Source organism: Asparagus officinalis, chromosome 1 (genome assembly GCF_001876935.1).
Source record: "Asparagus officinalis chromosome 1, Aspof.V1, whole genome shotgun sequence".
In the NCBI taxonomy this organism is placed as follows: domain Eukaryota; kingdom Viridiplantae; phylum Streptophyta; class Magnoliopsida; order Asparagales; family Asparagaceae; genus Asparagus; species Asparagus officinalis.
In genome coordinates this window covers 123391755-123413665 of record NC_033794.1, presented here as the reverse complement: position 1 = coordinate 123413665, position 21911 = coordinate 123391755, and the positions used below count along the sequence as shown (strand labels likewise).

Below are 21911 nucleotides of genomic sequence, written 5' to 3'. Positions count from 1 at the left end.
CCCCCACCGTTGATACAAACCCCCCTCTACTATTCAAGCTGCGCGTACCAAACCCCCTGAATCTTGACATCCTTGGGCGCCTTGGCTCCCAGATCGGTATCCGAAGGCTGCACGCTCTCAAACACCCCGATGAGCTCCCCGGTCTCCGGCTTCGTCTTCGTCACGCTCAGCTTTATGTTCCCAACGCTCGACGACGTTTCCTTTATGTTCTCCTTCTTCAGCTCCTCCTCGTCTCCTCGTCCACCAGCTGGCAATGCCACCGCGTTGTCGTACCCAGTCGACCCACCTCGGCCCTTTGGGTCGAGAAACGACGACCCTCGGTAGCTCGGCACCAAGAACTGCCCACCAAACTCCTGGGGCTTGCCCGAGGCGACAAGTTGCTTGACCGTGAACAAGAACGGGACTCTCTCCCCTCCGGGGAGCTGAACCGTGACAGCCGCGTAGTCGATGCCGTCCTTCTCCTCGAATTTCACGGCTCCGTCGGAGGAGACCTCGAAGGGGCCCTCGATCTCGTCGAGGGTGTAGGTGAGGCGGGTCATGAGTTTTGTGGGTTGGAACTCGGGAGGGGAGTTCTTGGCGATGCCCTCGGCCTTGACGGTGAAGGAGGTGGGCTCGAGGCAGAGCTTCTTCATGGTGTACTTGCCGGATTTGAAGGTGAAGGTGTCGGAGCCGCCGTCGATGGTCGGGCATTGGTTGGCGGTGCCGGTTCCTTTGACTTCCATGTAGGTTTTGCTTTGGATCTCGTCGTAGGTTAGGCGTTTTGGCACGCCCTCGGCGTTGGCTCCCTGTCGCATAAATGGAAATTGTTTTCGCGATGAATTACCATTGATCATGCAAATTTGCAACTATATTTGTAATATTATGAGGTTTTAATTCTTGTTGCTGTACCATTTCGCAGTCCTAATAGCGGCAATTCTTCAATCCAGAAATGTGTGTGGAAATTTGAACAGAGTTGGAACCATGTGATCAAGTTCTAGCTACTTCTAACAAGCGTGAAAATAATTTATCGATAAGTACGTATCTAAAATGAATAGAAACATCATTTTTAATTAACAAAAAAAGAAGAAGAAAAGTATAACTGTAGCTAAATATATCCATATTAATCTTGGGGTTCAGATTCTCATGTAAGTAACTACACTGTGGAGATACCATTCCCTCAATCACAATTAATTTATTATATTCATGTTCTTTTTTCACATTAATTAACGAATCGAACAAGGTACGTATAAGAAGTTGATACGTCAATTATAGCTCCAAGTTATCAATTAGAAATCAGCTTCTACTTAACTTTTGGTTGTTCCTGAGTCAAGAAAAGACCAAAATTATAAGTTTCTAGTATCATTGATAACATGCTCTATTCGTTGACTGTTACTTTGGTATACATTCTGTAGCCGTGATAATTTCAATATCATGAACTACGTGGACAGAGAAGTAAAGGAGAGATCTCTACCGAAGCGAGGAGAGCAGACGTAGCAAGCGCGAACCCTGCAAGCTTGGCGGCGTCAGCACACTTCTGAGCCAAATCCCTGACGTCAGAGCGCAGGGAGCAAGTGAGCCTTGCGGACGCCGGGGCCTCGAAGCCGAAGGCCTTGCAGAGGTGCGAGCTCGAAGAGGGCTTGACGTTGAGTTGCTGGCCGGCCGAGAACTTGGCCGGGACCAACGTGGCTGCAGCCTGCAGTGCCATGATTTTTATTCGTTCAGTCTTCTCCTCTGATCACTCGCTCCCTGTTTGGGTTTTGATCGCTTATTATGTGGTTGTTTGGAGTTGGGAGAGATAAGGGGATTGGATAAGGGGTGGTCTCCCATTGGCTCGCTGAGGTTCGGCTTATGGGGCTCATGGCCTCATGTTACACGTGGCGGGTTTCGTGATGGGAGGATTTGCTTGGTGCGCACAAAATCCTCATGAAGTGGATCCCGTACGGTGCTATATATATTTGCATCCGATATTAATTTTTGGTAGTGATGGATGCATGCATTATTTGGTTGAATGAGATGTTGGATAATTATCAAAATAGAATTCTAGACCAACAGACGATTCATAGTCCATGTTCAACATAAATCGGATAAGAAAAAAGCATATACAGATATAATAGGAAGCTGGATAAGATATGCATGGTGCTGATCATAAATTCCTAGCTATCTGTTTACTAGTGATGAACACATACACTGTTGTTTTTTTTCGTAACATCTATATACCCTATGTTGTTTAAAGTACTATGACAAGTTAGTATCCTCTATTTTGCAAAAGTGAAAATTTTCACGTGAATGTTATCATATGAATAAGCTAATTTTAAGCCTCTGGAATTAACTATTAAACCTAGAAAAGTTCTATTTGAAACTTATCTCGATTCTATTTATTTTTAAATTAAATTGGGATAGGTCTAACACTAATTTAACATATATAATGGTTAAAAAAAATTAACCTTAGCATGCGAGTGCAATATAATAATATTCAGATAAAAATTTTCATGTTTGCATAATAAAGACTATTAGCTTGCTAAATTTTAACAACGAAAAATGAGTGAAGATATATAAGTGCGAAGTGAGGGAAACTATGAGGTATTTAAGTGCTATTTTAGCAAAAAAACTGACATGTCCGCTATCTAGGAATAGCCCATGGGCTTCTTGTCCAGAATAGCTTTTTAAATATAAACCCATTCGCCCTTGATAACAACCCCCATTCACCGTTACCCTGCGAGCATGATCCCAGAATCCCTGAAGGGAACGCACTGCACATGACTGGATCCAAATATAGAGGGCTTAATTGCACTTTGGTACTTCAAAGTTTCACCCATTTTGAAATATAGTACCTCAAAAAGTTTAGTTTCAGACATTTGATACCCCAACACTCTTTAAACTCTGACACCCCAAATATATTTTTGTCCATTTGATATCCCAAAGTTTTGCCATTTAGAATTTTAATATCCAGGGTTTATTATTTTTCCGTTTGATACTTCAATGTTTTGGGGATTGATTATTTTTATGTTAAATTGAAAGAACAATGTTTTGGGAATTGCAATATTCAGTCATTTCTGGGGCGTCATTATATAATGACTACATTGGCATAAAAGTCTAATGGCGTGTTTGGATTTCAATGGGGTTAAGGGAAGTTAAGGGAAGCTATGTGAAAGAAGAGAAGGGAAAGTAAGTGAGTTCCTTTCTTTTCAGTTACACCCCAATTTGAGGGGTAGCAAATTTTATACTATTAAGGGGTGAACTAAGGGAAGCTAGGGTGAATAACTTCACCTCCTAAGTGTTCCCAAACAAGGTGAATGGTTCCCCTAACTTCCCTTCTCCCTTATTCCTCTCAATCCAAACAAGGTGTAAATCAGGTCAATTGTTATAATGCGGATTTAATAGGAAAAACTAAAGAGTGGAACAAACAAAGGATACCACAGTTTAATTTTTCTGAAATATTAAGGTAGAAATAAGCAAAGATAAACTTTGGATGTATCAAAGTTTAAACTGAGTGAAACTATGGGGTATCAAATCGGTAAAAATAAACTTTGAGTTACCTAAGTTTAGAATGAACGAAACTTTGAGGTATCAAAACGCAATTAAGCCATTGTAAAATTCCAGAGCCGTCTTTATTTTCCCGCCGATTCTCCTCTTTTCGCAGCCCCAATGGCGTCAGAGAAAACCCTAGCCCTCCTGCGCTCGAGGCTCTGCAACCGTAATTTCGTCCACTCCGCCTTCAAATCTTCCCCTGATTCCAACTACAGGTACCGATCGAAACCCTAATCTAGGTTTCCTCTCTCAAACTCTCACATTCTATTTGAAATTTCTGATGAAAATTGGGATTCCCCCTAAAATCACAGCAAGCTGAAGTTTCTTATCGCGAACTCCATATCGGAGGCCTGCAACAACTCTGTACTCCTTCTCGGTCCTCGTGGATGCGGCAAATCAGCGGTAAAAGCCCTAATTCTTTTAACATTTTAAAGAAATTGTATCACTTGTTTGCATTGTTTTCTGCGAGGTAAAGATGTGATTTTTTACATCTTGGAAAATTATCATGTAACTCACTACGAGAAATAAATTTTTTGTAACTAGATCTCTCACCACTTTTGCTCTCTCCAGAGAAAAATCAAAAACTCGCGCTACTCATGAATCCTCTAATCAGCATTTTGACCGTATCATGCGCCCTAAAATCCCTTGAGGTACATGCTGGAAAAAGTCCTTATACACTTGGGATGAAATGCTTTATCTCGTTTACGAAGTCACATGCTTGGATTATCTATTCTGGTCGAACACAAACTAACTTTATTAAGGACTGGTTAACTTCAAGTGGCAAAATGAACTCTGGGCTTTTTCGATCAGGAATTAGTGGAATTTTTTGTTTTATGTGAGTTGACCGAGCAACCTGTTTCCTCCCTTGTATGTCTTGTGCTGAGATTTACCCTTGCACATTGTTGGTATTGGAAAATTATTTGGTTGTTATATATCTTTGTTCTTGAGGTCGTTAGATGTGGGTAGATATCCAAGTTTCACTAGTATAAATGGGGTTTTTATTTGGCTATGGCTGTCTAGTTCAACCCCAATATCTTGTAGCCGTTGGCATTGCTAAAGGCTTGTGGCTGGCTGTCTAGTTCAACCCCAATATCTTGTAGCCGTTGGCATTGCTAAAGGCTTGTGGCTTGGTTGGTTATGGAAGCAAACTCTGGTTTCTAATGGTTTACTGGCTGGTGGTGAAGAGTTATCTTTTGATACTTTAATCTAAAGACATGAAGAGTTTTCTTTCTTTTCCCATAAAACAAGAGTTGCAAAGAGCCTACAAAATTCCATCAAGCTTGCTACTGGCCCACTCTTAAGTCTTGTTGCATCTTAGAAATTGTATTGCTGAGAAACCTATGAGCAAACTAAACCAAATGGGTGTAGCAAGCACTTTAGGAAAGCATGTCCCTGCAAGTCCTTTTTTTTGTTTGATTTCTTTATTCTATAACTTTATTGTTATTGTGAAATAAAGTTTCATTAGTATTTTATTTGTTGTCTAAGTTTCCTTAGTGTTTTACTTGTTTTCTTCTTCATTCACCACTTAGTTCTAGCATAAATCATAACGCTAAGTCCTGAGACTAGCCTCATGAAATCAACCATACCTCATTTTTTCCTGCTCAATCATCTTTAGCGCCCCCCCCCCCCCCCCCCCCCCCCCCCCCGGTTCACACACAACTTGATCAAGCTTCTGATCAACAAGCTCTTAGACTTTTTTTAATTAGTTTTTTTTTATATTTTTGGCGCTTTTAACACAGTAAACCCATTGGCATTGAACTGTGTAGGCCTTACTTTTTCACCAGAATCTAACATCTCCTGGACTAAGAACATACCTGAATGTAAATTAGATTCATAAATGTCTCCAAGTCGTATATTGTGACAAAGAATGAACTGGCCCATTGGATGTCCTCATTTGATGGCCCCCCACATTGTAATATTAAAAATAGCACCATAGGTTAGTTTGATAGTTTCTCATATTCCTTACTAATCTATCCTTTCTTTTTCAATAGAAACATAAATTGAAATTATTGAACATCTATTGTTCAATATCAACAACCCTGAGAACTATCATTTCCTTTATAATAAACAGGAAAAGATCTTTCATAATGCATAAAGATTGAACTAAAACCTTTTCGAGCCTATTATGTCATTCCTCATAATTATTTTGATTATTGGGTTAGTCTTCCATTTGGAAGTAAAAACTTGAGTTCTTGATGTGATCTAATTGAATCATGTCATCCCTGGATATTGATAAATATTGCAGAAAGAGGCTGCCCTTATTTTCATTTCATCACTTTTATCAATCTGCAATTATTTATTAAGCATGAAACTCATTAGGGCTTGATATACTACAGTTTTTATTTATGGATATTTACATAGCTACCACCTAATTCTTTAGATTTTGAAAGCCACCATCAAAAGTTTGAATCTGGCAATTTATTCTAAGGACTGATTATTCTTTCTCTGCTATTGTTCGAGAATTAAAATAGAATATCTTCTTTTCTATTAAGTATTAGAGTGATCAGTTCTTTTTAAATATGCCTATCTTACTCCAAACAAATTTGTTATTAAAAAAGAAGGACCAATAGTCTTACATGCTGCGTATGTGTGTGTATCATGCGCGCAAGCGTGCGTGCATGTGGGTGCATGACTTCTAATACCATGTGCAGAGATCTATCTGTCAATTCTTTGATGGAAACAAACTTTTCAGAACCTTGAACTATGATTTATCTTATACATTTACTTTTATAATTGTAACAATTAGTTATTACAAAATATAGGTGGTGGACCTAGTTCTTGAAGATTTAAAGGCTGAGCATCCTGACATGATTACTGTGGTATGATCCAATCATCTTAACTTGATTTCATAAGGCTTAATGTTTTTATTATTTCTCTTTTAGTGTAAATTAATTTGTTATATTTGATGGTCAGGTTAGGTTAAATGGGCTTCTACACAGTGATGACAATTGCGCACTGAAGGTTGGGTTTCATTTTTATTTGTTATGTTTATGACCACAGGTAATCTTGTTACGGTGTGCAATCATTTTGATTTGATTGTGTGAACAACTGCTCTCTGTTATTTTAGGTGATTCAGGCTTGTACTTCATTCATCTTTGTAAATTCGGCTACATAATAATCTGACGCTGTATTCCTGCGTCCGTTTTGTCTAATAGCTATGTGACATATTGATTTGTTTCCATAATAGTGGCACTAAACTTAAAGCATTTAGATTAAAAGTATGAAAGAAGAAGCAGCAGCTAAACGAGACACAACTTAAAAGCAGGGATTGCATATTGCTTGGTAAAAGAAAACTTACTAGTATAATATGTGTGTCAATAGAGGCACGACTTGAGTCTATCCTTTGTCATTGTAGAAACAGACTCTATAACTAAAAAAGACTGATATGAGAGATAGCTAATTGAAAACAGACGGAACAAAAGTAAACTAGAGGTGTTTTTTACACTATCATAACACCACATGATTGTTAAGGCCAGATCAGCAATAATGAGAACATTCCTGGTATCCATATTATCCACATTCATCACAATGAAATTTGACTACAGTTTCACACTTATATCCTATTATGTTCCTACAGTCTGGTCCTTATTGGGTCCCAAGGTGTTCAAACAAAAAAACAACTTGCTTTGAAAGTTCAAGCAAGCATATATGGTCTCCAAGGAGTTAGTTCTTTCTTTCGGTATAAGTCCTCACTTATCCTCTGTTAGAATATAAAGTTATAACCCTAAACCCTCACCATAACTGCAGAGTTTTGGTTTAGTGGCAGGATCCTTTGACATGGTATCAAATAATCAAAGCAAGCCTCATCATAATTTTAAATTTTTGGTGCGATGGCAGGGTCCTTTGACATCCTCAAATATTCTGATCCTCGAGAAAATTAGAATTGCAGTAGGAAATCCTTGGAAAACCAACATACTATAGAGATGAAAGAGAGAACAAGAAGGCTTTATACTTTCCTCAACAAAGAGAGATATTAATAGTAGAATAGGAACAAGAACAATAAACTTTGAAAAATCTAGTGAGCTAATTCTACTTACTATAGCAACTGCATTTCGCTTATATAATGCAATAAAATGTAACAAGAGAGACTGTTTTGCACAAATTAAATTGATTCATGTGGTTTAAGGAAGGACAATCTAACTAAACAAGTTAGTTTAACATATAATCCACATAATGAGATTGCTACTTGGAGTTGGAGATTGATCTGAAGGGCCAATATGACATTATGACCTTTAGATGTCCACAATGAACCCTCCTCGTCTCTCTATAATTCACTATACAGATAAAACACTGCACTCATCCATAGTACTCTCCATGGAAGCAAATACTCGTTCAGGTTTTGCAATAAAAAACATAGTCAACTACAGTTGTAAGTTCAAGTTCTTATGCAGTTATAGGTGTCACATCCGTTGTACTCTCCTTGAAAACCTTATATGTTAATAAATCTTGGCGCCGAGTAGGTCTTTCACTTGTATCAATCTAGTTTTGAGGTGTCAACTGTATATCTCTTGACTGGATGTACACAAGCCAACCAGGGAAATCTTTATACAGCATGTTAAGTCAATTTCAAGTGGTGAAGGCAAAAAGTTTATGGTGGTGCTCCATATGGATCTTTTCACTTTTTTACAAAAACACAAAATTTGAAGAGCCACTTTTTGTATGTTTATCACTTGAGTGGACACCAACTACTCTGATATCAGCCTTATCAGGTATTGGTCATTTATATTTTTTTTATTCTTGAGAAAACTTTGCATATTTATGAGTTTCACTTTCACCTATATTTTCAGGGAGGACTTATCTTGTGTTATTTATGTGTAATAGGTTTGGTTTTTGTAAGAATGTGTAATTGTTTACTATTGACAGTCTGTTTATCAGTATTATTCTTAAGACGGTTCAGTTAACAGCAATGCTTGAATCTGGTGGTTGAGTTCTTTTGACGACATGGAAATTTTGTTGCCTGATATTTTCTGACAACATTTTCTTTGACTTATATTTTGTACGCATGTTGTCGGTTATTTTAGTTATACCTATCTGGGCATATTTTGTGTGAACCTTTATTTGTCTTATTGGTATGTTTTTGGATCTTTTAGGAAATAGCTAGACAACTTTGCTCAGAACTCCAACTTTTATTCTCAAAAGCGGTATTTCTCTCACTTTTCTTTCATTAATTATTATGCAGTAAGTTATACAGGAGTTCTCAGTCTCCTGTTGGTTTTACCTCTTTGTAGGCCTCATCTGATGATAACTCTCAGTTCATGATAGACATGTTGCGGTGAGTAGAAATCCATTTTAGTTGGGTTGTACTCGTGCATAATTTGATTCCTGTACTTTTATTTTATCATTATTTAACTTGCTGGTTCCTTTCGGGTGCACTATCTTTACAAAGTTTAATATATTTTCTTGCTAGAGAATGTGGATTAGCTCACAAGACAGTCATCTTTGTCCTAGATGAGTTTGACCTCTTCACTCAGGTACCCATGAATGTATTCCTCATGAAGAATTTATGTTCCATTTTGATTCAATATCATCATGTTTTTTTAAAAATAATTATTTCCCAAAATTAGTTTTAACCTATGTTACCAGGGTACTTTTATTTAGAAGTCATACGTGTACGCGACACGTACCCATACCTATACCCAAACTTTTTGGACACTTCTTGAATATATGCATACATTTGTTCAAGCGTATATTCAATTATATACTACAGCTTTTAATATAAAACACTCCTCATATGCTTCATGAATGTATATTCTACACTTTACATCTATTTCTAATACATTGGTCTTATGTAAATTATCAATGTTAATACATATAAACATAAATGACATACATATTTATAGTTGTGTCCCCGTACCCTACCTTTTACAAATTTGTTGTGTCATGTACCCATACTTGTACCAGTTCTCATACCCGTACCTATGCAACTAAGGTCTTGTATTACAAGAACAGATATGAACTATATCAATTTTGCACTTGCTACAAAAAATATTTGCATCTTAAGAATCTTTGCTTGAGGTGATGCATCTTAAGTTAATTTAACAGTTCATTATGTAAAATTAAGTAATGGAACTTGTTCTTCTCATTAATATCAATGACTTGGACTTGGTTCCATTTCTATTCTTGAATTCTCAGGGAAAACAACGGTTGCTCTATAGCTTGCTAGATGCTATGCAGACATTGACTTCCCAGTCTGTAGTGATTGGCGTGAGCTGTCGCTTGGTATGGACAATTACTCATCATAGTTATTTTAGTATATTGCTAAATGATTTTATTTGCTGAGAGCTGTATATAATTGTAGTAAGTTCTATTCACTTCTGCTGAATGCTTTGGTCTTTACTGTGAAAGAGAATGCACTGATTTGGCTAATGTTTGGTACATCTTTTGAAGTCTAAACTGTCTATATCTTCTATGGGAACCAGAATTTCGGGAAATTCTATTTAGCAACGTATGACTTCCTTATGAGTCTCCTCCACTTTTAAAAATATTTTTCTACATAAATTGTTAAATACATGCTCCGCCCTTTTTTTCCTCGATCAGCTTTGTCTAACTACTTTCCCTTTTAGTTCAAGTGCTAAGCTTTTTCACACAAGAACTTATTTTCCTTTCTTGTGCACTTTACTGTTCAACAACCTTCAAGAAGTGTCTCATAAACATTTATTGGTATTAATTTACTGCTCTATGCCTATCATATTCGAATTGGTTAACTGGGAGCAAGAACATTCAATATCCAAATTATAATACATGTAGCTGTTACTGGGTCCAATGGGTTGTCTGGAAGGAATAGCTCCATCTGTGGGTTTAAGCATAGAGTAGAGGGGAGGGAGGTGAAAGTTTAGAACCACATGGAGAAACACCTGTAATGAATGCTTCATATACTCTTCAGTTCCATTCTTTGTGTTGGAAAACACCTTGCATATCTAAGTCGAGTTGGCTACAATAACCTGTATATTTTGTTCTAGGCTTTTGCTGTTTTCAGAATTTGAAACAAATTGTGGCAGCAACAGTAACTTAGCCATATGAAAAGTTTCATCTAAAAATCTGAGGGTTTGAAATCATCCATCAGAAAAACCATGGGTGCATAAAATCCTGCAGGCTCGAAATCATCTGCAATGTGAATGTAGATGCAATTTTTTGTTAGATTCACGACATTTGTCTAGCTTGCTTTTCTAGTTTAATTTTTGTACTTTTTTTATGTATCATTTTTTAATCACCAAGTTTTGTCAGTCTATAAAAGACTAGTTTTCTTGAATAATTGTCTGAATATGTCATGAGAGAAGTAATTTTCTTATCTTTATTCTTTTTTCCCCTTCTTCAATCCCCATCGACATGCCTCTTTAACATTACATGTATCTGTGGAAATTGCACATTTAGATGTGTGACAAGTGTAATCCTATGGTTATGAATTACTTAATGACCATACACATCTCAAAATTGATTATGAATAAAAATATCAGAGCAACCTCAACAATGGGTAAGGCCATAAGCAATTTGGAAAGTATGTCAAGGGAAACTTGGATGTAGACCAGACTCTGACTATTCATATGCTTTTAGGATAGGCATGTGGTAGTCTTCTGTTCTGTTAGTTTTTTACTAGTAGCAAAATGTACATCATTCTTCTCAGCTTGGACCTGCAGCAACACTTGGTTTAATTTAACAAAAGTATTGTACACTAACTTGAAAAAGAAAATCAAAATCCCGTCCATAGACTGTTGTTTGTAATATGTTTATGCTGGACTATCTGTCTCAGGATGCAGACCAGCTCTTAGAAAAAAGAGTAAGATCTCGGTTTTCACATAGGAAGCTTCTATGTGCTCCTCCAACATCAGAAGACACAGTAAGGTTGTTCAACTATTCGCTTGCATGCTGTAAATCATGACAACTTCAGCTATAAATTCGTTCCATTTGTTCTAATTTTGACTTTTCTCCCAACTAACTGCAGATTGTTGGAACATCTTTTATACTTGCCAAAAGATGAGAGTTTTCCCTCAAGCTACATCAGAGATTTCAATTCAGCGGTCCAGGTATCCTTTTTGGGAGCATTTCTTTGAGAAAACTGAAACATTTTGGCATGCTTCTTCGTATATGAGGCCTGTAAATTAAACAATCTTCTAAAACTGATTTAGTTTCTTAGATGCCAGGTGATACAGACAGATTAACTGTTACCATCTGAATCTGTTTATTTATATAGAGAGTACTTATTTTCATGTTTTTTAATTTAACTTTAGAAGTTAATTCAAGTTTACTTTCTTCATAAGTAGTCATAAATCTCTCAAGTCCTGACCACAACCATAATTTTATTGATCCACATGCTGCAGAAAATTTTAGGTGATAAAAGGTTCAAAGAAATTCTTAATTCACTATCAAACGTTGAGGGCACTATCAGCAACCTGTTGAGGTTTCTGTAAGTTCTCCCATCATTTGCATGAGTAGTCTGGGCATGAATGCTCTCTTGTTGATGACAGTCTTACCTGCTTAGGTTATAATTGATCTTAAAAAAACTACAGTTTCAGGGTTGTAAGTTATTTGGATTTAGAGTCTGGATTGCTGTCCCTGGAGAACTTTAAAACTGCTCTTCCGTGCACTCAGAGGCAGCCCAAGCTTGATGCTCTGTTAGGTAGCCATTCTATGCATTGAACTTGCACTCCTGTATTTGTTATATAATTTAGCTTTAATTTCATTCTAATGGACTAATGCAGTACATGATTGGAAAATATATCTTCATGTAGTTAATCATGGTAAGTTGAACTTCATATTTCTCAAAGCCCCTATAGTGCACCAAAACTCAGAACTCGTGCTGAGGGTTTGGGGTTATAATTTTATATACTAACACACTTTTATGGACCTAAACTGGACATTTGTGCACCAGTATTTTTTAAGTCAGTTTAGAAATGCTCGCTTGGTGGTATTATTCCTGAATGGAAACAGTACCATCTGAATGTTTTTTCTATTGCAAAAAAAAAATCCAAAGTGAGATATTTCAATATTTCATCACACTATTTCTTGCTTGCCTTTGTTTATCATCTACAATCTGATTTCAGTCATTTGATGCTATCTAGTTGGATATAAGATTCTTCATCCAAATAATTTTTGTTTACTGCTGCATGCACTCTTCTGAAATTTTCTCTTTCTTGATGATTTACTTGGTGCATAGATGTCTCAATCTTGGAGCTGTATATGTTAGTCTGCATGAACAGGCTGGAGATTAAAGAGCAGAACTCATACAACTTCAGCTCTATAATGAAAGGTCAACCGTAATCTTTATTGTGCTAATATTTCTTCAAGATGTATACAAAGCTTTACTTGGGGGCAAAACTTGATTTGACCATGGGTTGTTAACTGGTTGATCATGGCTTTGACAGAGTATAAGTCTATACAAGATGCTTATAAGACCTCTGACAATTATGCACACAATGTTTGTTTACGGGTTTGTCTTTCCTCATAAATACCAATTTGTCCATTGTAATAGTGTAAGTGAAAAAGCATTACGATAAAGCTTTATTTGGTCATATACTGCAGGCTTTCGAGCATCTCCTGGAACGAGAGTTAATTGGTTTCAGTGATCCTAGGTCTCGAAGTCTGTCTATTGAGTTTCGTCCAGTGAAACTTCTGTTATCTCCTCGTGAGCTGCATCAGGGATTGAAGTCGAACTCTTCTTGTCCTGTAAGTTGCCTGCATTTTTCTTCTCCACTTTCTGCCCAGAACATTACATGCTTGTTTTAGAAAACTAGAATGTCACCCATTAATCATTTTCAATGATCTGGAGGAAATCACCATATTTTCCTTGGGGCTTTTGTGTTAATTTGTCAGTCCAACGACCTACAAGTTTATGTTTTGGGTTCACTAATCAAAAATCATAGCAACGTGGTGGTGCTGGTATCTGACTCTTTCATGCATACTAAACTACTTTAGTGTTCTCACTGGAGCAATATAAAGGCTTGTTTGGCAATTCAAGATTATAATCCAGTTGGGTCCATTTGTAGATTATGATATAAGTGGATTAAAATTTTAGGTGTTTGGTAAAGAGGTGGTTTATAATCCATGTGCCTTTTGTTAAAATAGTATCGTATACGTGCGTTGCACGTAGGCACACTTGTTGATCAATTTTTTAGAATTCTTTTGGTTCTATTAGGTTAGAAAGTGAATAGTTATTAAGTTATTATAGTAATTAATAAAGAATCAATATTTATTCAATGAAATGAGACTTAATGCATAAAGATTAAATGAATATATTTGTAGGAGGTCATGAATAAGTTATTTTTATCGAAAACAACAACTCTCTGCATAGAAAATTAGCTTACACATGTTTCTATTTTAAAATATAAACTATTTGTAAAGCAAGATGCTCAAGTACATTTACATGAGAGAGAGGGGTGTCATTTTGAAATTATCTTTCTAGAAATTATTAAACCTCATCTAGTTTATTATTAGCTCTTAGAGTCCCCCAATTTATATTTGATGCTTGCAATTTATATCTCTAAAATTGCATTTCAAGTGTATTAAGTGCTAGTATATTAAGGTGGATTTAGTGCAACTTAAGATATAGAAAAGGGAATTATGTATAATTTACCCTATTTGTTATAATAATACACTTTACAGATGGTTAATGGAAAAATGGGTAACCCTTCATGAATGATGTTACCATTGACTTAGTGAGGGAATGTTATTAGTGGGTGGTTAAATAAAAATTTGATGCTAATAAATAGGGAGGTTATGAAAAATTAAATTAGTGGGTGGTTAAATAAAAATTTGATGCTAATAAATAGGGAGGTTATGAAAAATTAAGTATGTATATATCTTAATGTATGCATGTATGGATGTGCTAGAGATGTATGCATGTATGTGTTTCGGAGGGTATTTTTGGAAGAAATGTTCTAACCAATTCATGAATGAGTTCCTTATTAAAGGGGGGTTAAGAAGATAGTGGAATAATAAAAAGTTGACGACTTTTCATATTACTGTAATGTTATGTTATATATTTATTTATTTGAATTGGTAAATAAATAACTTTTTACTCATATTATATTTGATAATTGCACATATTTAATAATTCATATAAATATTATATATTAATGTGATATCAATATAAATTATAATTATCACACATTAACTATTATACTCAAATAGTAGATTAATAGCAGAAAATTAATAACTAATAGCAGAAAATTCATAATACTCTTAAAATTGTAGTAGTAATCCATTCTATAAGCATCCTCAGGACCAACTAACTATATCATTTTCTAAATTGATCTTCTTGCACTTTCTATTTGTCCTTTATTACCCAATAATATTAATGTATTATCTTAGTGACCATATAACGAAAATTAACCCTTTACACAGATATAAGTGAAAGCAATTACACTTATAATGCATTGTCATGGACAAAACTTTCTTTATCCCGAGAATAAGCATAATGCATTAAGAGATTCAACCAAACTATACAAACAATTTAGCGTATTTACAAACATGCCTAGGAGTTGGAAACCAATTTACATGCTAAGACAAAAACATATACGAAGATGGAAGGGGAAAAACCAATTAGTTTATGACTGAAATAGCTGCAGATTTTGATAAAATACAGGACCGTCTTCTTTGTCTGATACGAGTTGCCGTGTGAGCACCCTTTGATCGCGGAATTACCAAAAGGTGGGTTGAGAAGAAGACAACTAAAACACAAGAATAATTCAGTATGGCGAAGGAAAATACATTCTCTAGATTATGAAGAATCAATTATTACAAAAATTTTCCTCATAATCTCACTAGAATCGAGAACAACCTCTCAATCTTCTCTAAACCCTAATACAATGATTAGAATCTCTCTCACTAGAATCGAGAACAACCTCTCAATCTTCTCTAAACCCTAATACAATGATTAGAATCTCTCTTAATTCCCTCTGATTGCTTAGAAATCCTAAAACAATCCTTTATATAGGTGTACAAACGTGGATGACAATCTGGTAAATAACCAAGCCTAAAACCAACATGAATTCGTGTGAACAGAAACCCAACCAAACCAGGAAATCGTCGATGAGTCGACTCATGACGGAGATGAGTCGACTCATGACACATGGGTCGACTCATAAACTAATGAGTCGACCGAGTAGAAACTTTTGACAAAATGGCTAGGTTTCGTGAGTCGACTCATGACAGTCATGAGTCGACTCAACCTGATGAGTCGACTCACGAGCTGAAAACTGGATTCTTCAAATCTGCTGCTTGTCGTCTCGTTCCACGCTTTCACCTGCGTTTTACTGTACTGTTTTACACCCCTATTCTCATGTTATCATGAGAATCATCTATTCTCAAGCTCCCATGAGGATCGTTAAGCTCCCGAAGAGAAGATACATTCGTATCATTGTCGCATTCATCGGGGTTTTCTCTGCTCTCTAAACTGGTACACTGATGCTTCCATTACCATCCCCTCATTCAATTCGATTGTACTACGCCAATGATGTTACCATTGACACACTCACACTTCTTGCGGTTTGTAAGTGCTGCAATTGTGTCTCCATACTTTTCAATATGAATTTTTGATTAAAAGTTAGAATTTTGGTTAGAGAAATTTGATAAGATTCTATAGTAATTTATAGTGATTTATGGAAGATGAATAGTTGTAACGTTTTTCATTATTAGTGTGTAATGTCAAGACTTAGTGGGGGAATGTTATAATAGTAATTTATAACGATTTATGGAAGATGAATAATTGTAACGTTTTTTTTAGGGAAAAATACTTCCAGCCCCCAAAAACCAAAGAAACGTGCTTCCCACCCCCAAGACTTGGTCAATGAGTGTTTTACCCCCAAAAATAAAGATTCTGTTCTCTGAGCCCCCAAGACTTGGTCAATGAGTGTTTTACCCCCAAAAATAAAGATTCTGTTCTCTGAGCCCCCAAAACATAAAACTTAAGAGATTAAAATATGTGAAGACCATAATACCCTTCTCTTTTTTTTCTTTTTTATTAAAATATGATGAGGATTATTTTATTATTTTTGTTTTCTCTCTCTCTTTATCATAATGTACTAAGATGATAGTTGAAATGATTGATTATGATTATTTTATTATTTTCGTTGCTTGTATTGGGAGATTGTTAAAGTTACGGGTTAATTGTTAAGGTTACGAGTTAATTGTTAATGTTACGGGTCAATTGTTAAGGTTGTGAATCCCCTCTCTCTCTATCATGATGTTACTTTGATGATATTAAAATGATTGAAGAATATTATTATTTTATTATTTTCGTTTTTTATTCTTTTCGTATTTTTAGAATATTCGTTGTTAAGGATAATGGTTGGTTGTAAAGGTTATGCATTTATTGTTAAGATTATGGGGTGGTTGTTAAAGTTACGGGTTTGTTGTTAATGTTATGAGTTTGTTGTGTAGGTTACGGATTTGTTGTTAAGGTTACGGGTTTAATTGTTAAGGTTACGGGCAGTGTTGTAAATAGCGGTCAATAGCGGGGCTATAGCGGATCGCGGCCCCTCAGCGCTACGCGTAGGGGGTTCGCGGCGGGATTTAGCGGAAAAAACCGCGAAGCGCTCGAATAGCGCGTAAAAGCGCTCAATAGCGGATAAAAGCGGCCAAACCCGCTAAAACCGCTAACCCGCTATCAAATGTGTTTTGATTTTTTTGCCCCAAACCCGACCCGAACCCGAACCCGCTTGTTAAAAGAGGCTAAAAAAGCGACGAATCCCTCAGTTCACTCCCGAACCCTAGCCACCTTTCATCTTCTCCGCTCCAGCTCCTTCGACAGTTCGACTTCATCATCTCCGCACTCCGCAGCTCCGCTCCCATCTTCTCCGCTCCAGGCTCCTTCGACGGTTCGACTTCATCATCTTCGCACTCCGTAGCTCCGCTCCCATCTTCTCCGCTCTAGGCTCCTTCGACATCATCATCTCCGCTGCAGGCTCCAGGCTCCGGAGTCCATCGACGTCATCATCTCCACTCCAGGCTCCAGGCTTCGGCGTCCATCTCTGTTGGCTAGATCTGCCACAGAGGAAAATGTATAAAATTATGGGACTAGGTCCAAATTTTGGGAATTCCTACCTCATCTCACATTCCTTTTGTGCCTGAATTGCTTTCTCCAACTTGCATAGTTGCATAACTAATTTTTCTGTTCCTTTACCTATATTAGATAATAAACAAGAATAACTCTGAAGAAGGTCAATAATAAATGGTGTTTCCATCTTTATTAGACATGGCACGTTAGCACACCTGTCTTGGACTCTTGTTTGATATTTACAGATGTTTAACCTTTAATCACATGATTACATGAAAATATACGTGAAATAATTTACAACAAATTAATATGTATTCCATAAATGGTGTTTCCATCACGTTCAGGACTGCAGTATTTCGAGAATCAATGATGCTATATTTCTTGATTTTTTTCATAGTTTCATTCATACTCATACAACAAGCTTATCAATTGTTATTTACTAATAATACAAGAAATTTACAACAAATTAATATGTATGCGATAAACGGGTTGATCTTCATAACCAGCAGCTGCACCGAAATGATTAGTGCCCTTGAGATTTCCAACTTCCAGAAAACCTGTATAATCAACATTTGAAATCAATCAAATCATTATAAATTTATAACTTATTGAGTTATTGAATGAATGAAGAAATATAACATGTTTATTTATTGTATGAATAAAGAGTTGAAGAAATAAAGTTCTACTGTTATAGTACTTTATATTGTTATTGTATGAATAAAGAGTGAAGAAATAAAGTTCTACCGTTATAGTACTTATATTGTTATTGTTTATTTATTTGTTCTTGTTATTTGTTCTTGTTCTTGTACACATCTACTTCATGTTTAGGCATTAAGTATGCATTTGTAGAATTTTTAGATTTTTTTATGAATTTTCTTATTATTTAGGATATTTAAATATATTTAAATTTGTCCGCTATTTGACTGTGCGCTATTTGCCGCTATTTCGCCGCAATAGCGCGCAATAGCCTTAGCGGTACCTCGCCGCGACGCGACGCGATCCGCTATCAATAACCTTGGTTACGGGTTTAATTGTTAAGGTTACGTGTTTAATTGTTAAGGTTACGGGTTTAATTGTTACGGTTACGGTTTAATTGTTAAGGTTACGATTTAATTGTTAAGGTATGAGTTTAATTGTTAAGGTTACGGGTTTAATTATTTCGGTTACGGCTTTAATTGTTACGGTTACGGGTTTAATTGTTAAGCTTACGTGTTTAATTGTTAAGGTTACGGGTTAATTGCTAAGGTTACGGGTTTAATTGTTAAGGTTACGGGTTTAATTGTTAAGGTTTCGGGCTTAATTGTTAAGGTTACGGGTCAATTGTTAATGTTATAGATCCCTTCTCTCTCTCGTAACCTTAACAATTAAACCGGCAACCTTAACAATTAAACCGTAACCTTAACAATTAAACCGGTAACCTTAACAATTAAACCCGTAACCTTAACAATTAAACCCATAACCTTAACAATTAAACCGTAACTTTAACAATTAAACCGTAACCTTAACAATTAAACCCGTAACCTTAACAATTAAAACCGTAACCTTAACAATTAAATCCGTAACCTTAACAATTAAACTCGTAACCTTAACAATTAAATCGTAACCGTAACAATTAAACCCGTAACCTTAACAATTAAACCCGTAACTTTAACAATAAATCCGTAACCTACACAACAAACCCATAACCTTAACAACAAACCCGTAACCTTAACAAACAATGCATAACCTTTACAACCAACCATTATCCTTAACAACAAATATTCTAAAAATATGAAAAGAATAAAAAACGAAAATAATAAAATAATAATCCTCTTCAATCATTTTAATATCATCAAAGTAACATCATGATAGAGAGAGAGAGGGGGGATTCATAACCTTAACAATTGACCCGTAACATTAACAATTAACTCGTAACCTTAACAATTAACCCGTAACTTTAACAATCTCCCAATATAAACAACAAAAATAAAAATAATAAAATAATCCTCATCAATCATTTTAACTATCATCTCAGTACATTATGATAAAGAGAGAGAGAAAACAAAAATAATAAAATAATTCTCATCATATTTTAATAAAAAAAGAAAGAGAGAGAAGGGTATTATGGTCTTCACATATTTTAATCTCTTGGGTTTTGTGTTTTTGGGGCTCAAAGAACAGAATCTTTATTTTTGGGGGTAAAACACCCATTGACAAAGTCTTGGGGGTGGGAAGCACGTTTCCTTGACTTTTGGGGGATGGAAGCATATTCTCCTTTTTATTATTAGTATGTAATGTATATATCTTAATGTATGGATGTGCTAGAGATGTATGCATATATGTGTTTTAAAGAGCATTTTCGGAAGAAATGTTTTAACATACCAACATACTTTTATAATATTATTAGATGGTAAAAATAACCCCTAAAAGTGGGAGAAGAGAGAAGGGGAAAGATAGAGACGTAACGAAATCAGAGCAATTTTGTCTTTTACTCAGTCAAACATGTAGATTATAACCTAGGAATCCTAGATTATTTTATGGTGGATTATAATCCAAAATAACACACTGAGTTTGTGGTTGCCAAACACGCAAAAGTGGATTGTAATCCGCTTTGACCAAGTTGTCAAACATGCTCTGTCGTTCGTCTTCCAGTTATTTTGGATAATTTACGTTTTTAGAGTCAAAATACTAATAGCATCATTTCTTCATTCAGGCCATTCTTCAAAAATTACTAGACCATGAAAGTTACAAATAGTAGACTGTTATTTTTACTACTGGTGAAGCTTGAAAGACAAAAGCTGTGAAGTTGGTACCCTGGAGAGTGGAGACGATGACGAACTGTAAGGGGGAAACGGACGTAAATGCATGCACGTGTCATGAATGAAACTATATTAGCTCAGTTGCAGAGGCATCATCTATTATCAGCTATAAATGATTAGCTCATTTATTTAAAAGTTCTCTTGATCCATGAAGTTGAAGAACCTAGCGATCGATGTAAATTTAACTTCTGTAAGCTGTCCTTTTTCTTTCTCCCTTCTACCGGGTGTTCTTTTAGCAAGCAACACCACGAATGCTTGTAACCTTAACATGTTGATGGCCTGTAAATGGAAGTAATCCATTAGAGATTGATAAAATTACAGGTTGTAATGCAATTTCGTTCAGATTTCAGTACTTGGGTGGTTCCATCACTTTAATTTGTTGGCCCCGCTACTAATATACGCTCCTTGGACCTTATTGCGTTTGGCACCGTATTATTGGGTGTTTTATCCGGGAGAAATAAACGCCGCTTGCGCTGGACTTTTTCGGAGTAGTTAGCTGATGTAAGCCATGTTTGCTACCAAACTAAGATTGCAATAAATATGATTTGTTTCGGCCAGTACGCTCCTAACGAATAAACACATGGGAGCCTCTTATGAAATTTCGGGTGGGAATAATTGGTGCTAGTCGGAATTATTGTTTCATAACGAGCTTTGATTGAAGGAAAGTAGAAAAGAGACGGGTGAAGTGTCGATGTAGATGCGTTTGGATCCGCCTGCTGCAATGAATTTGCTCAATGGCCGATAAGGTAGAATGTCGGAGGTACAAAGCTAAATTTAACTATTTCATAATTGTTGGGTATTGCATATATCGAAGGGCAAATCAATATATTTGTTGGCTTTGCTGTAACTTTTGCTAAATCTTGAGAAGCTAATAGGCGAACGAAATATTCAGATGTCATGGGCAAAATGATCGATAGTACTCTATCGGACGTTTTTCCTTGAATTTTTTTTTTATAAGATGCTAATTCCAAGTATTACCTTAAAAATTAAATCATCTGATGCAAATTTCCAGATATATGAACTCAGATACGACCACCAAAGCACCAAAATGGAAACATGGGAAGAAAAAGTACAGATACTCATCGGCGTCTTCCATAATTCCATTTTGTCATGTGTAGCCAGGTAAAGTTGATGCTCGAAGACGATCTTCATGAAAAAAAAATGGGGGAAATAATTGGAAAAAATAACAGGGCCGTAAGATGTCTTATTCTTAATCACTGTATGCGTAACGTATGTCATTATCGGAGCATGGCACCGAAGTCAAATACATTGATTAAGGGCCCCTCTTTTAATTGAGCGAAGGCGGAGTTTGATTACGGCGACATTCTGAGCTATAAAATTTTGCTGGAGGATTCTGTTGAAGCTCTTTATTAGGAAGAGCTTGGTGGCCTTTAATGGAGGCCTCCCATCTTTTATTCCCCTCTTTCAGCACTCGGGATAATGGCTTGGGTTAAAAGAGGACACGTCCACTATGCAGATTCTCATTTATCGTTCTCATTTTAGACAAAAAAATTAGGCACTGATGAAAATTTTATGGATCTAACACCTTTCTAAGTACAAATAATAATAATAAATAAATAAAGAAAAATTACTAGAATGCACATATCTAGTAAGAA

At 36.0% G+C, this 21911-nt stretch overlaps 2 protein-coding genes across 2 annotated transcripts in view; one reads left to right on the top strand and one right to left on the bottom strand.

The window, feature by feature from the left end:
* Positions 1-1757, bottom strand: part of LOC109844687 (oxygen-evolving enhancer protein 1, chloroplastic-like) — a 1896-nt gene extending 139 nt beyond the window's left edge. Inside the window, exons 1-2 of the mRNA XM_020414128.1 lie at positions 1451-1757; positions 1-785 (exon numbers count right to left, since the gene is read on the bottom strand). The exon at positions 1-785 is cut by the window's left edge and continues 139 nt beyond it. Of these exons, the coding sequence (XP_020269717.1) occupies positions 30-785; positions 1451-1684 (990 nt within the window). The 5' untranslated portion in view covers positions 1685-1757 and the 3' untranslated portion in view covers positions 1-29. The remainder of the gene's footprint in view (positions 786-1450) is intronic.
* On the top strand, positions 3595-20664 carry LOC109842942 (origin of replication complex subunit 4). Its single transcript, XM_020412178.1, has 16 exons — positions 3595-3722; positions 3819-3909; positions 6270-6326; positions 6421-6468; positions 8598-8648; positions 8736-8779; positions 8915-8978; positions 9640-9726; positions 11255-11346; positions 11447-11528; positions 11823-11908; positions 12012-12121; positions 12659-12751; positions 12867-12931; positions 13024-13167; positions 20190-20664. Exons 1-16 carry the CDS (start codon positions 3625-3627, stop codon positions 20229-20231), a joined length of 1254 nt encoding a protein of 417 aa, XP_020267767.1. The 5' UTR covers positions 3595-3624; the 3' UTR covers positions 20232-20664.